We start from the raw sequence: 14,188 nt of genomic DNA on the forward strand, positions 1-14,188 counted from the left end.
TATGTGAATTTGCTGAATTCCTCTCTCCCCCCTCCCCAATATCTGCCATGATGGAGATGAAATCTAAACAGGATAAAGGAGAATAACTTGGATCGCTTGCTAGTAACACTATCAACAAACTAAATGACGAATCTCTGGCTTCTGCTCCATTAGTGAACCCCACTGAACATTATTTGTTATTGCCCAGTTGAGTAATGAGTCCAGTAAAAAGTACAAACAGCCTATACTTAACAGATGCAAGCAGGAGAAATATATTTTAAGTCAAACCTCTGCCCAGCCCGAAAGATAAAGGTGCTCTAAACATGTCCAGATAAATGACAAACACCTGCCCACATACCTTATAGAAGAAATACTGCACCAGGTGTGCAATTCTCACGTAGTATAAATGCCCATGGGCCAGTAGCAGTTTCCTTAAATGCTTAAACTTGGGAACCGCATAATCGCTGTTTCTCGCGGCTTGGCGACCTTCTTTGCCTTTGATGCCTTTAAAAACAACAACAGGTTATTGCCACACAGTAAATATTCTGTAGAACATCAAGCTATTGATTTGGGCATTTATTATGTCAAAATCAATGGCCACATTTTATGCCCTTGTTTCCCAGTTTCTTCTTTGCATCCCTTCTTTGTCTGATCTCATGATTGAATGATGAGATGGAAACTAACCAGGAAAGCCGTGAACTTGGTAAATTGGTTTTTAACTATGTGCATCTAACATGATGTAAAAGCAAAGAAAAGAATTTAGCTGATGAATCTGGTCACCTCAGAAAGAACAAACTGTAATAACCACAGCTCACACTGATGGCATATAAGCAAGTTTCTTTTTTTTTTTTTTTTTAAGCAATCGGGGTTAAGTAACTTGCTCAAGGTTACACGGCCAGGTGTTTCTGGGTGGGTACTAAGTGTCTGAGCCTGGGGATTCAATCTCCAGGTTATCCTGACACTGGAGCCGGTGCTCTTACTCACTGTGCTACCTCGCCGCCCCATACAAGTAAGTTTCTATTCCAGACCACAGCCTTGTGAGATCGTTGGTTCAAGGGTTATTTCTAAGATGAGGAAACTGAGGCTCAGAGAGGTGACACTCTGGGGTGGAAGGGAGAAGAAGCCTGAGCTCACCTAAGGATTTGGAAGGAAACGTACCTGTGAACTCTTGGAGTTATGGACTTGCCCATGGTGGTAACTGGGACTTAAACCTTGTCCTGGTCCTGGTCCAGGATCCTTCCCACTAGACCTTGGGCCTCAAAGTGTGGCCCAAGGGTCCCTGAGGGTCCCCAAGGCACTTTTACCAGAGGGTAAAAACTCTTTTCATGATTGTTGCGGTTCAATTGTCCAGTCACATCTGACTCTGTAACCCCATGGACTGTACCATCCAGAGTGTTTTATTGGCAAAGATACTAGACTGATTCGCCATTTCCTTCTCCAGATTTTCATGGTACCGAGACTTAACTCGCCTAATAAAATACTCCTCCATTTTACAAATGATACTTCAAATTCTCTTCATATTCTTCAAGCAAAATATATTGGAACCGATTGACTGCAAAAGCAGATAGGATAATCCAGCTGTGTTCTATTAAGCCAGACATTGGAGATTTTCAGAAATATTAAAATGACGCCACTTTTCACACTGATTTTTAAAGACAGATATTTTTCATAAAAATGTATTATATATGTTCACATGTAAGGGATTTATTATTGTTCTTTTTAATGAATTAATAAATGTTTTAAAATATATTTGAATAATAAGCATCTACCAGGCACTGTGCTAAGCACTTTACAGTATTATCTCATTTTAACCTTGAGAAGTGGGTGTTATTTTCCTTTTGCTTTTTTTTTGGAGGGGGGAGGGGAGGGCAATTTGGGTTAAGTGACTTGCCCAAGGTCACACAGCTAGTTAAGTGTTAAGTGTCTGAGGCAAGATTTGAACTCAGGTCCTCCTGACTCCAGGGCTGGTGCTCTATATACTGAGCCACCTAGCCACCCCCAAGTGGGTGTTATTATTATGCCCATTTTAGAGATGAGGAATCTGAGGTACACACAGGTTATGTTACTTGTCCAGGAACGCTGAGCTTGTATCTGAGACCAGATCTGAACTGAGGTCTTCCAGGCCCCAGGTTCAGTGTTCTATCCACTTCTATTCATTTAACAGTTTTCATTTCTAATATGGCAAATATCAACAGATGTAATCCACATAAAATGACTTTGGGGAGGGGGCACCACAGGGGAGTCTTCAATAGTTTTTAGGATTTTAAAGAGGTCATGACACCAAAAAGCTTGAGAAGCATCTAGTTATAGGATATACAATTCCTCACCTGTCTTAGAATCCTTACTTTTCCTTTCAAGGCTCACCTCAGGTATCACCTCCTATAGGAAACTATCCCCAAATCCTCAAGTTTCTAGTGCTGCAAATTTCCTCAATTTTACCTTGATTTAGCCATGCCTATACTGTATCCTCCCATAGAATGTAAGCCCCTTGAGGGCTGCAACTGGTTTTCATTTTTGCCTTTGTATCTCTACCACTTAGCAAATGCTTTTGAATGGAGGGAGGAATAAAAGAGAAGAGTTAAGCCAGAGAATCCCTAGATATGAAAAAAAAATAAGACATCATCAAAACAAAAGCATTATTAATTGAATACCTTCTTTTCTACAGTGCTCTATTAGGCCTTTTCAGAGTGAGCCATCCAGAGCTTGTAGCTCTAGGGGGTCTTCAATCTAAGGCCAAATGCAAGGATGGACAATGACCTTATTACTCACTCATCACAAGACATGGCAGTATAGGCCAGTGGATAGAGCACTGGGTAAAGCGCATCTTCTGCCCCCCCAGGGCAAAGATGAGAGATTGGCTGGTATGGCCAAATTGTTTGATTTGCTTAAATCTGTCTTTGTTATAAGGGGAAATTTTACTTAGGGTAAGGAGGGGAAGTCTTTAGGACATCAATAAACATATTAAAAAAAATTTTTTTAAAGGAAAAAGTCCAGTCTTGGCATCAGAAGGCCTGGGTTAGAATCCTAGCTCTGCCATTTGGGCAAATCCCAAGCAAGAGACTCAGTTTCCTCATCTCTGAATGGGAATAACAATGCCTCTATTACCAATCGCACAGGGCTGGAAGGATGAACTGAGGTAACACTTGGGAGATACTTAGTAAACCATTACATAATCTATCTTACATTGTCATCATAATTATTATTTTTATTAGTAGTAATAAAAACAGGAAGATAATTATTATTATTACATGAGCCACAAGGAGAAGATGAGTAACAGAGGATTTATATGCATAAAAACACTTTTGATAAGTTTTTTGTCTGTTAGATGGGGAAAGTGATACAAAAAATATCTGAGGAATCCCCACTAAACATGACAGCAATGAGGGATGGGGTAGCTGGGTCAGTGTCATTTCCTCCTAGTATGAAAGCCAACAGAGCCAGAAGGAGTATTTCTTACAGTAAAATATTCCAGTTGATTTTAAGGGCCCCAGCCAGCATCAACTCTGGGCCAAACTGGGAAATGGGGGCAGTTTTTCTTCATATCCTCTACTGACAGCTTCTGGGCAGGCAGCCTACAGGCAGTTAGACCAGGCCCTGCTAATACAGCACTACCCTACCCCCTAACATACAATCTCCTGCAGAAAAATCAATTAAGACTCGTTTGAACACCCCTTCAAGGTTACAGGCCACCAATTCAATTAGTGATGACTTAAGACCTCTACCCCAGAAATTCCATGGAGTCAGTGATATTAAAAGTAGTTGTGGAAATGCTCAATAGAGAGAACATAGGGTACAGCTTACCTATTCCCACATGGGACTCCAAGATCATGCTAACATCATTAGCACCGTCACCAATGGAGAGAGTAATTGGGCTGCCTTTGATGTTCTTCACCATTTTGACGATCTAAAGTATTACATATAAGAGAGAGATAAAGGTCTAAGTTGCTGTCAGTAGGAAATACAGCAGGGGCTCAGACCTGTATTTTGGTGGTTTTTTTCTCCCACTTAATAGTATTTTATTTTTTTTCCAATTACAGGTAAACATAGTTTGAAACATTCACTTTTCTGAGATTTTGATTTCCAAATTTTTCTCCCTTCCTCCCTCCTCATCCCCCTCCCCAAGACCCTGAGCAATTTGATATAGGTTATACGTGTACAATCATATTAAATATATTTCCACACTAGTCAGACTTGTATTTTATACATGTGAACTAAGAGCTTCCCAACAAAGGGGTAGTTTGTGCCCACACCTGACCATTTCTAATTTTCAGGTGTAGATTTTCAAGTTGGCTAGAAAGGGCTCTCTGAAATCTATCCTTGGCTCTATGTATGTAAGAATTGTCCAAATTCCCGAATCTGGCATAGATATTAACACTTTTTCTTGGTGTAAAGATGGGTTTTTTCTTGGTATCATGGATGGTTGGTGAACTGTATTAGTGGAAGAATATTCATTTCTAATAGAGTGGAACCCCATGGGAAAACTCCATGGGAACAGGTAACATGGGTTGCAAAGACAAAACTCACTGGATAGTTCCTCTTTGGGAGGACACACAAAAGAAGCGCCCAGAATGAGAAGACGTGGATGGGTCATAACCTACACCAGGTAAGGGAGAGAGGTAAAGAGAGTATATGCTTAACAATCCAAATCTGAATGTGTGGTTTTGGATTAAAAAGAGGCAACCTATGGCTTGCACGGCCAAGGAGGCATCTGAGCTCATTTGGAACAGTTCAGCTGAGAGCCAACTGTGGTCAAAACTGTGAAATAGGCAAGCCCTTTTCCTCCTGTGGGTACTCTCATCTCCTTCAGGAGCAACGATCACCACATCAACCCCTAGTGACCAGATCCAAACTCAGGATCAAATAGAAAATCCTCTGTCTAGTGTTCTCCTGCCCTCCCCCTTCCTTTCCATTGTTCTTACATCTTCTACTCTCTGTCAAGTACAATATGATCCATTAACACTGGTCTCCTTGCCATTCTTCAAATAGGATATTCTGTCTTCACCTTGGGGCCTTTTCACTGGCTGCCCTCATCCCTAAATGCTCTCTTCCTTTATCTAGGGCTCTTATTTTCATTCAAATCCCACCAAAAATCCCACCTTCAACAGACTTTCTCAGACTTCTATTGTAGTTTTCTCTTTCTAGCTTTCTCTCCAATTCACTCTCTCTTATCTCATTCATACATAGTTGTTTGAAGAGCCATTTCCTCCATTAGACTGTGACCTCCTTGAATGCAAGGACTTTGTTTCCTTTTCTTGGTGTCCCATGTGCCTAGCCCAGTGTCTGGCATTTAGCGGACACTCAATAAATGTTTACTGACTGACTGGCTCAGGTTACACATTCTCTGCTTCTTCCTCTCATCAATTTAAGATTAAGTTAACTAGTATGATGGTGCTACTTAATATGTCTTACAGTATCACCCCTCCCAAAGGATTCTTTCAGGCCTATAGAAGGAAATGTGAAGCTGGGTTAGACAGGGGAAGGAGTTGGAAGAGTCATCCCTCCCAATGGCTCTCCCCCATTCTCCCCACCAGCTGACTATAAAGTTGTTGGGAAATGGTCTGCATGATGTTTCCAATGGGATTTAGCACAATACCTTATACTCAGGAAGTGCTTTAACACCTCTTTCACTGCTTTCAACAGAGAAGAAAACAAATGATGACATGTCAGGGCACCTCTAAGAAGATGCCAAACCCTGATTTTGATGGTAAGGGCCTGAATTCTGGAGCTCCTCCTCAAATACTACCAAGTTTGGTTATGTAACTCAGCAGCTAAAGGGCACTTTTAGGAGTTGGTCTCCATTATTTCTCTAGCTGATTAATAGAAATTAAATCAGTTCTGTCTAGATCTGGAGGGATGAGGAATCATTTGTACAGGGCTGGGACTGGCTGCAACCTTAATTTTGACCCAAATTTAGTGGCTTCACTGATACTAAGTGGCACACACAACCCCATTCAATCAAAATTAAGACATGAACTCTGTGAACATGAACTGACAAGTGTGCCTCCCATCAAGCCCCCACCATGCAGCCCCCCTAGACCTCTACTCCCTGACACTTGCTGTTTTTCAAATGGCTCTGGGCTTCAGACAGCCAGTGGTTTCATCACTGCTGTTAATTGAAAGTTCAGACTTTGGAGGAGAAAATAGTATATGAGAAATCAACTTCTGCATAAATAACATGATAGAACAGGATCTGGTTTTCTAGACCATGGGAGACGGTAGAAGAATGAGAGACTTCTACTGTATCTCTCAGGAGAATGCAGAATATGTTTACCAATCTGATCAAAATAGTTTTAAAATGAAAACAGAGGAGAAGACAGAAAAGTGTTCAGATAAAATGGTAGAAGTAGATGCTATAAAGAGCCAAGTATGTAGAAAAAAGAAAAAAGTAATACTGAAAGAGGTAGCAAATAATTCACAGGGGAAGATAACTGGGAAGAAGGTTAGGAACACTTGTGGCCTGAGATATCTGTAGACAGTTGCCACCTAATTAATTAGATCTGTGAAAATATGAACTGAGGTAAAATAACATTATGGGGGAAGCCAGTGTGAATCATCATTTACAAACTGATCTGTTCCTTGGTCAACTAGTCAGAGGATGCTACAGAGGGGTTGCACAAAATTATGGTGGAAATTTATTATCATGCAACATTATATATCCCAGCCAAGAGTAAGGGTCAAAACCAAGAAGGGAAATACAACTTCAGAGGTTACACTGAAACTTAGTTGAATAAAAATGACAACTGAAATGACAATGGAAGGGCATGCCTTCTTTGAAAGAAACAGTTCTGAGAGATGGGGTACCAGAAGAGCAAAGTCTCTCTCAATAAGGTAAGTGCCTAAATAGAAATTGTCAAGTCAGAATGTTTATGTAACAATAGAGAGTTCTGGAAGGAGGATAATAGGAGAGAAAAGCAGAGGTGATGAATGGTGCTGTGAGAGTATACTAGACTAGGGGTGGGGAACCTGTGGCCTCAAGGTCACATGTGGCCCTCTAGGTCCTCAAGTATGACCCCTTGACTGAATCCAAACTTCCCAAAACAAATCCCCTTAATAAAAGGATACATTCTGTAAAATTGGGACTTAGTCAAAGGGCTGCACCCAAGGACCTAGAAGGCCACATGTGGCCTCAAGGCTACAAGTTCCCCACCCCTGCTATAGACCAACCAGCCAGATGGAGAATATGAATGCTCATTTCCTAATAAAGATCACAAAACATAGAAAAAAGGCAAAATAAAGTATTTATGGAGGATTTCAAGAATTCTAATATCTGCTCAAAGTCTCATGCAGCTAAAAGCTAAGCATTTAAAAAATTCTTGCTTTGCCTGACCATTTGGTTCATCCCTTACAATGCAGAGGAACCAATGCAGTAACTTGCTACCCTGGACTTACTCCAAAGGAAGTGGCAAAGTGAAAGCAACATGAACCTTGAGGGAAAGTAGTGATGCTAGGTTAGAGTTTCTAGAGTTTATAAAAGGAAACAGTAAGACATAATCAAATGATTACCCAGGATTTGAGGAAAGCAGCTTCCGGTAGATGTCATTTTAAATGATCCCAATGGGGAAGACAAGGGAAAAGCACATAAGGAAACCCATGTGGCCACACAGGGGGCTGTGCAATGAGCTCAGACTTGCAAGAGATAGGCACAAAATATGAAAGACAGGCAATGTCACCAAGGATGACTACAAGAAAGTTGTGTTCCCTTGCAAAAATAACACCTGGAGGTAAAAGCCCAGAGCAAGCTGATAAAAAATGAGGAAAAGAACTTTTAAGGCAAATTTAGAGCAAAAAGGGGGGGGGGGAGTTTCCATTTTCCAAGAAAAATGATCATTGTACTGGAAACAGTAGAAAAAACTTGTCAGCAGAGAGATGAAGACAGCCCTCCCTCACTTAAAGCCAATTCACTCCCATATCATGGCATCACCTCCCTGATGCAGCAGAAGTATGGAGAGAAGAAGTATGGCTGGGGCTTTGGACAGAACCAAATTAAAGAGCATTAGGGAAATGTTTAACAAGATAAATAAAAATCACAAACAAAGCCAATGCAACCAAGATTAGAAGGGAAGCAGAAATCTGGGAAACAATTTTTACAGCCAGTGTCTCTGATAAAGGCCTTATTCCTAAAATATACAGAGAACTGAGTCAAATTTATAAGAACACAAATCATTCCCCAATTGATTAATGGTCAAAGCATATGTACAGGCATTTTTCAGATGAAGAAATTAAAGCTATTTATAGCCATATGAAAAAAATGCTCTAAATCACGATGGATTAGAGAAATGAAAATAAAAATTTCAGAGGTACCATATCATACCTATCAGATTGGTTAACATGACAAAACAGGAAAATTGTAAATGTTGGAGAAGATATGGGAAATGGGAACACTACTGGTGGAGTTGTGGACTGATACAACCATTCTGGAGAGCAATTTGGAGCTATGCCCAAAGGACTATAAAACTGCGCATACCCTTTGACTCACCAATACCACTACTAGGGCTATATCCCAAAGAGATCATAAAAAAGGGAAAAGGACACACAAGTACAAAAAATATTTATAGCAGCTCTTTCTGTGTTGGCAAAGAATTGGAAATTTAGGGGATGTCCATCAATTGGGGAATGGCTGAACAAGTTGTCATATATGAATGTAATGGAATACTACTGTGATATAAGAAATGATGAGCAGGCAGACTTCAGAAAAACCTGAACTGATGTTGAGTGAAATGAGCAGAACCAGGAAAACAATGTACACAGTAACAGCCACATTGTGCAATGACTGACTTTGACAGACTCAGCTCTTCTCAGCAATGCAAGGATTTAAGACAACTCCAAAAGACTCATTATAGAAAATGCTATCCATATCCAGAGAGAGAACTCTGTGGTCTGAATGCAGATAAAAGCATACTATTTGCTCTCCTTTTCTTTGTTTCTTCTTTCTCGAGGTTCCTCCCATTAATTCTAATTCTTCTTTACATCACAACTAATGTGAAAATGTTTAATGTGAATGTATAAGTAGAGCCTATATCAGACTGCATGCTGTCTTGGGGAGGAGGAGAAAATTTAAAACTCAAAATTTTATGGGAGTGAATGTTAAAAACTAAAAATAAATTAACTATAAAAAAGTAAATAAATAAATGGAAATGCAACACAACACAGTTGATGTTAATCTGTGGTATTCTAAGTCAACGTGTCCACAAGCATCCATTTCTATTTGTTTGACACTAAAATGGTATAGACGATAGGACACTGGATTTGGCTGTCATAAAGTTGGCAAATTATAAACACTTGTTGATTGCTTGGGCCTCAAGTTGGGAAGACCTAGGTTCAAATCCTGCCTAAAAGGCTTACCAGCTGTGACCCTAGGCAAGTTGCTTAAACCTCTCTGTGCCTCAGTTTCCTCCTCTGCAAAATGAGGGAATTGAACTCAGTAGACTCTAAGGTCCTTAAGTGAAGTCTGGCCTCAAGTAAAAAAAAATACAAGCCTATACAGAACAGACTGGCTTACATGATTTGCTGAGTCACTGTCAGTGACCTTTTAAAGATCTAAGCAAACAGGACTGGAAAAGGGAAAATACCATCAGTTCAATTTTTTGAAAAGAAAGAGGAATACCATTAGGCTTAGCGGTGAAAAGTTCATTAGTGACCAGCACAGTGCTGAAGGCTTGTACCAGATGTTTGAACTGCTGGTGGTAAGAAATGAACAGAAGGGTTGCCATGCTGTGGTGAGGGCACAAAAGACGTTACATAGTGTGTACCCTACCAGACAGCACAGTTTTGTAACTGCCAATAGTAATATCCCATGGCTTTGGAGGAGAAGAAGAGAAGGCAGAGGGCAGAGGTGACAAAGAGGTATAGATTAGCTAGACTTGGTTATTGGAAGAAAAGGGGAACAAGGGATTCAAAAGGAGAAGATGGTGTCTTCCTATGTTGGCTAAGAGAGGGAAGGGGATGGGGTGGGGTGGGGAAGAAGTGGGGTAGGGAGGGGGAATAAACATTTATATGGCACCTACTATATGTTGGGCACTTTGCTTAGTCCTTTACAAATATTGCTTCATCTGATCTTGACCACAACCCTTTGAGGTAGGTGCTGTTATTATGCCCATTTTATAGGAGAACCTGAGGCAGACTGAGGTCAGATGACTTGCCCAGAGTCATTCAACTACTGAGTGTCTGAGGCTGGATTTGAAGGCATGTCTTCCTGACTCCAGGCCCAGTGCTGTACCCATATTACCCCACCAGCTGCCTGAATAGGCCTGAATAGCAGCGATGGACTCAGAGAACAGGAAGGGAATGGAGGGTCTAGAGCGCACAGTGAGGACAAAGAACAGGTTCAGAACAAATAATATGGGAGGACAGGAGACTGTGACCAGAGGAAAATTTAGAGTTGCCATCATGATAGCAGACTAGTTTTAGACAGTGGTGAGGCAGAAAAAACAGCCACCCCTGGGGGTGACCAGAAAAGGAAGCCATGAAAGGTGGCAAACTGGCAGACAATGATTTTATGAAGGACCTCAGCAAGAATACTAAAGTCACTAAGGATAAGGTCAGGGGATGGGATGGACAGGATTCAAATATTAAAAGACCTTCTGACAGCTGGTAAAGTGGAGACCCACCCTGTTCAGGGGGAGATTATGAAATGTTAGCAGATGACAGCTAGCAAGAAGCAGCTGGCAGTGCAGTGGCAAGAGTGCTGAGGCTGGAATCAGGAAGCCGAGGTAAAGTCTGGTCTCAGATATTCACTAGCTAGGTGACTTTGGCCAAGTCACTTAACCTCTGCCGGTCTCAGTTTCCTCATCTGTAAAATGGGCACAATAATAGCCCCCCACCTCCCAGGGTTGTTGTGAGGAACAAAGGAGACAAAATCTGTTGTGTCTGGCACATAGTAGGTGTTATAGAAATGTTAATTGTATCATTAGTAGTATTACTGTAGCAGAGAAAACAGAACTATTTTACCTCCATTTTTGTTTGTCTTCTTTGACAAGGAGAATGGCCTTTAAATTGGTCAGAATGACAGAAACATGGCAAAGAGAGAAGTAGACCAACAAATTCAACAACTCAAACAATATGGGTCTTTGACAGGTTACAATCCTCCTTAGGAGCTCTTCCTGTACTTTGCCCAGTTATGGCAAGAGCCCAAAGCAAGACAAATTGGAGCCAGAAACTATGGCAAGAGACATGCATGGGAAAGATCCAGGCCTCCCACTTCCACAAGACAGGGCGGCTTAAGAAGATCAGGGCACTTTCTGTCTGCAGTGATCCAGTATGGAGGTCTGTAGTGCAATGTCAGAAAGATCATCAAGGCTGTGGCAAGGGAGCCCAGAATCCACACACCCTAGCAGTAAGGGACCTTCTCTCAAGCCCACAAGACAAGTTTTTAATACAAATCAATTCAATCTGCCAAGACCTTATAAATACAGCAGCTACCAGGAGCAAGGCTCCATGCTAGTCAGTGAAAAAGAAATAACAATACAGAAGAGAGTGAAGCCCCCTCTCAAGAAACTTACAAACAGGTCACATGACCCCAGTCTGCCTCAGTTTCTCCAATAAAATGGGCATAATAACAGCACCTATCTCAAATGGTTGTGGTCAAGATCAAATGAAGTAATATTTGTAAAGGACTAAGCAAAGTGATTGACACATAATGGGTGCCAAATAAATGTTTATGCCCTTTCTACTTGGCCATAAGCTCCTCCTCCCCATTTACTCCAATCTCTTATGAAGGGGTGACTCTTCTCTTTGCCAAGGTCACCACCCCCTATATAAGGACCCTTGAGCTCATCCTTTCGCTTCTTCTCAAGCAGGTTGCCCCCCTGCCCCATTAGCCTCGCCACTTTTATCTCTGCCATCTCTCCCTATCTACAGGCTCCTTCCTTGATACCTAGAAAAATGTACATGTCTTTCTTCCTCCATCCTTCAAAACCCATCCCTGTTATAAATGTGGCTAATTATTATTTTGGAAATGAAAGGCATATAGAACTTTGGAACTCAAGTAGAATATTATTATGGTATCTGTGAAGTTAACACTAGTTGGGCGAGGTTTTGCTTGATTGGAAATTACCTTGAGACTTAATTGAACCCTAACATTATCCCTTTCTCAGCCAAACTCCACAGAAAAGCTGTCTCCAGTCGGTATTTTTACCTCCTCTGTTCTTGCTCTCCTCTAAATCCTTGACAATCTGTATTCGAGCCTCATCATTCAACTAAACATGCCCTTTGCAGACTCACCAATGATCTCTTAATTGCCAATCCAATGACCTTTTCCTGGTCTTCATCCTTCTTGACCTTTCTGCAGCATCTGACACTGTCAATCACCTTTTCCTCCTGGACACTCTCCTCTCACATGCATACCCACGCCTATATGTGCGTGTGTTAGCTATTTGCCCTGGCTACGCAGTAAGCTCTGGGAGGTAAGTTCTTTCTCCTTTTATCTCATTACCAAACACAGTGTCAGTCACACAAGAGGGGCCTGATAAATGCCTGGTTGATTGACTGAATTCAGTTGGGATCTGAAGACGTAAATAGGGGGCAAATCAAATCACAGAAGAGTTGACTTTTCTATAAAAGTTGTTTTGTGCATCATCACGGTTTGAAGGTGGTCCCGTGGTTGTCGCAGGTGATGTCACAAGCTCGGGCATGCCCACTGGCAAAGTACACAAATGTAGGTGTTAAATAATAACACAACAGAGAATATGTCTTAAGAGAATAATGATGAATTACTGGAAGAGTGAACTTGACAACAATCACCATGAGTTTCCAGAAGGGGCAAGTCATTGTGGGCTAGAGTGGCTAGAGTGATCTGGGAAGGGAAGGCTTCATGCAGGAATAGGGACTTCAGCTGACCTTGAAAATCAGATCCAAAGAAACAAGATGAGAGACTCGTGCTCTCATTTTACAGATGAGGAAACTGAGGCCAAGGGAGGTGAAATGATTTGCCCAAGGTCACACAGCTACTAAATATCTTATCTGAAACAGGATTTAAAGCTATGTCATCCTGACCCTTGGTCTAACACTCTAACCATGACTACAGCAATGAGGTGGGCACTCCAGGAACAAGGGGTTAAGAATGCAACAAACATTTGGGGAAGAGTCAGAGACCCAGCTTGACCAGAGCAGAAGGCAAAGGATGGGGATAGAGAGAGTAGGACTATGTTACCAAATAATAGAGAATAATAATATTTATATAAAGCCTACTATGTGCCAGACATTGTGCTAAGCACTTTCTAATTATCTTGTTTGACCTTCACAACAATGCCACAGGGGTAAGTGCCATTAGGATCCTCATTTTAAGGGAAGTGACCAAAAACAGAGGTTTAATGACTGGGGAAATGCAAATACAGAAGCGTGGGCCTGGAGGAGGCAGGAGGGAATGGGATATGGGCAAGCTGATCAGCCTTAATGAGGGAATGAGTTGGGTGGGTACAGGGGAAAAAAATGAATTTGAAGTCAAAGAGTTGGAGACTTACTAGTTGTGTGACTTTGAGCAAGTCACTTCACCTCTGCCTCAGTTTCCTCAACTGTAAAATGGAGATAATAATAACATCTACCTCAGCAGGGTTGTCATGAGGATTTATTTGCAAAGCATTTATTTCAGTCCCTGGTATACAGTCAGTGCTATATAAATGATAATTATCATTATTCTAGCTTTGTTCTTTATTAAATGTATGACCTTGGGCAAGTCACAAAACTTCTCTATACTTTGGTTTTCTTAGTTGTAAAAATGAAGAGGCAACATCAATTGGGGAATGGCTGAACAAGTTGTAGTATATGAACATAATGGAATACTACTGTGCTATAAGAAATAATGAGCAGGCAGACTTCAGAAAAACCTGGAAAGATTTACATGAACTGATGCTGAGTGAAATGAGAAGAACCAGAAGAACACTGTACACAGTAACAGCCACATTGTGCAATGACTGACTTTGGTTGACTTAGCTCTTCTCGACAATGCAAGGATCTAAGACAACTCCAAAACATTCACGATGGAAAATGCTATTCATATCCAGAGAAAGAAATTTGGAGTCTGAATGCAGACAGAAGCATACTATTTGCTCTTCTTTTCTTCTGTTGTTTTATTTCTTCTTTCTCATGGTTCATCCCATTAGTTCTAATTCTTCTTTACATGATGACAAGTGTGAAAATATGTTTAATATGAATGTAGAAGTAGAGAAGCAGAGCCTATATCAGACTGCATGCCATCTTGGGGAGTGGGGAGGGG

At 41.1% G+C, this 14,188-nt stretch overlaps 1 protein-coding gene across 1 annotated transcript in view; it reads right to left on the reverse strand.

Moving 5' to 3' along the window:
* ATP11C (ATPase phospholipid transporting 11C) overlaps nucleotides 1–14,188 on the reverse strand; it is a 208,372-nt gene that overhangs the window by 35,420 nt on the left and 158,764 nt on the right. The window contains exons 21-22 of the mRNA XM_069074166.1: nucleotides 3,781–3,883; nucleotides 338–483 (exon numbers count right to left, since the gene is read on the reverse strand). Of these exons, the coding sequence (XP_068930267.1) occupies nucleotides 338–483; nucleotides 3,781–3,883 (249 nt within the window). The remainder of the gene's footprint in view (nucleotides 1–337; nucleotides 484–3,780; nucleotides 3,884–14,188) is intronic.

Source organism: Petaurus breviceps, unplaced genomic scaffold, assembly GCF_028583685.1.
Source record: "Petaurus breviceps papuanus isolate PSGF00001 unplaced genomic scaffold, PetGlider_PUasm1.0 90881, whole genome shotgun sequence".
Lineage (NCBI taxonomy): Eukaryota > Metazoa > Chordata > Mammalia > Diprotodontia > Petauridae > Petaurus > Petaurus breviceps.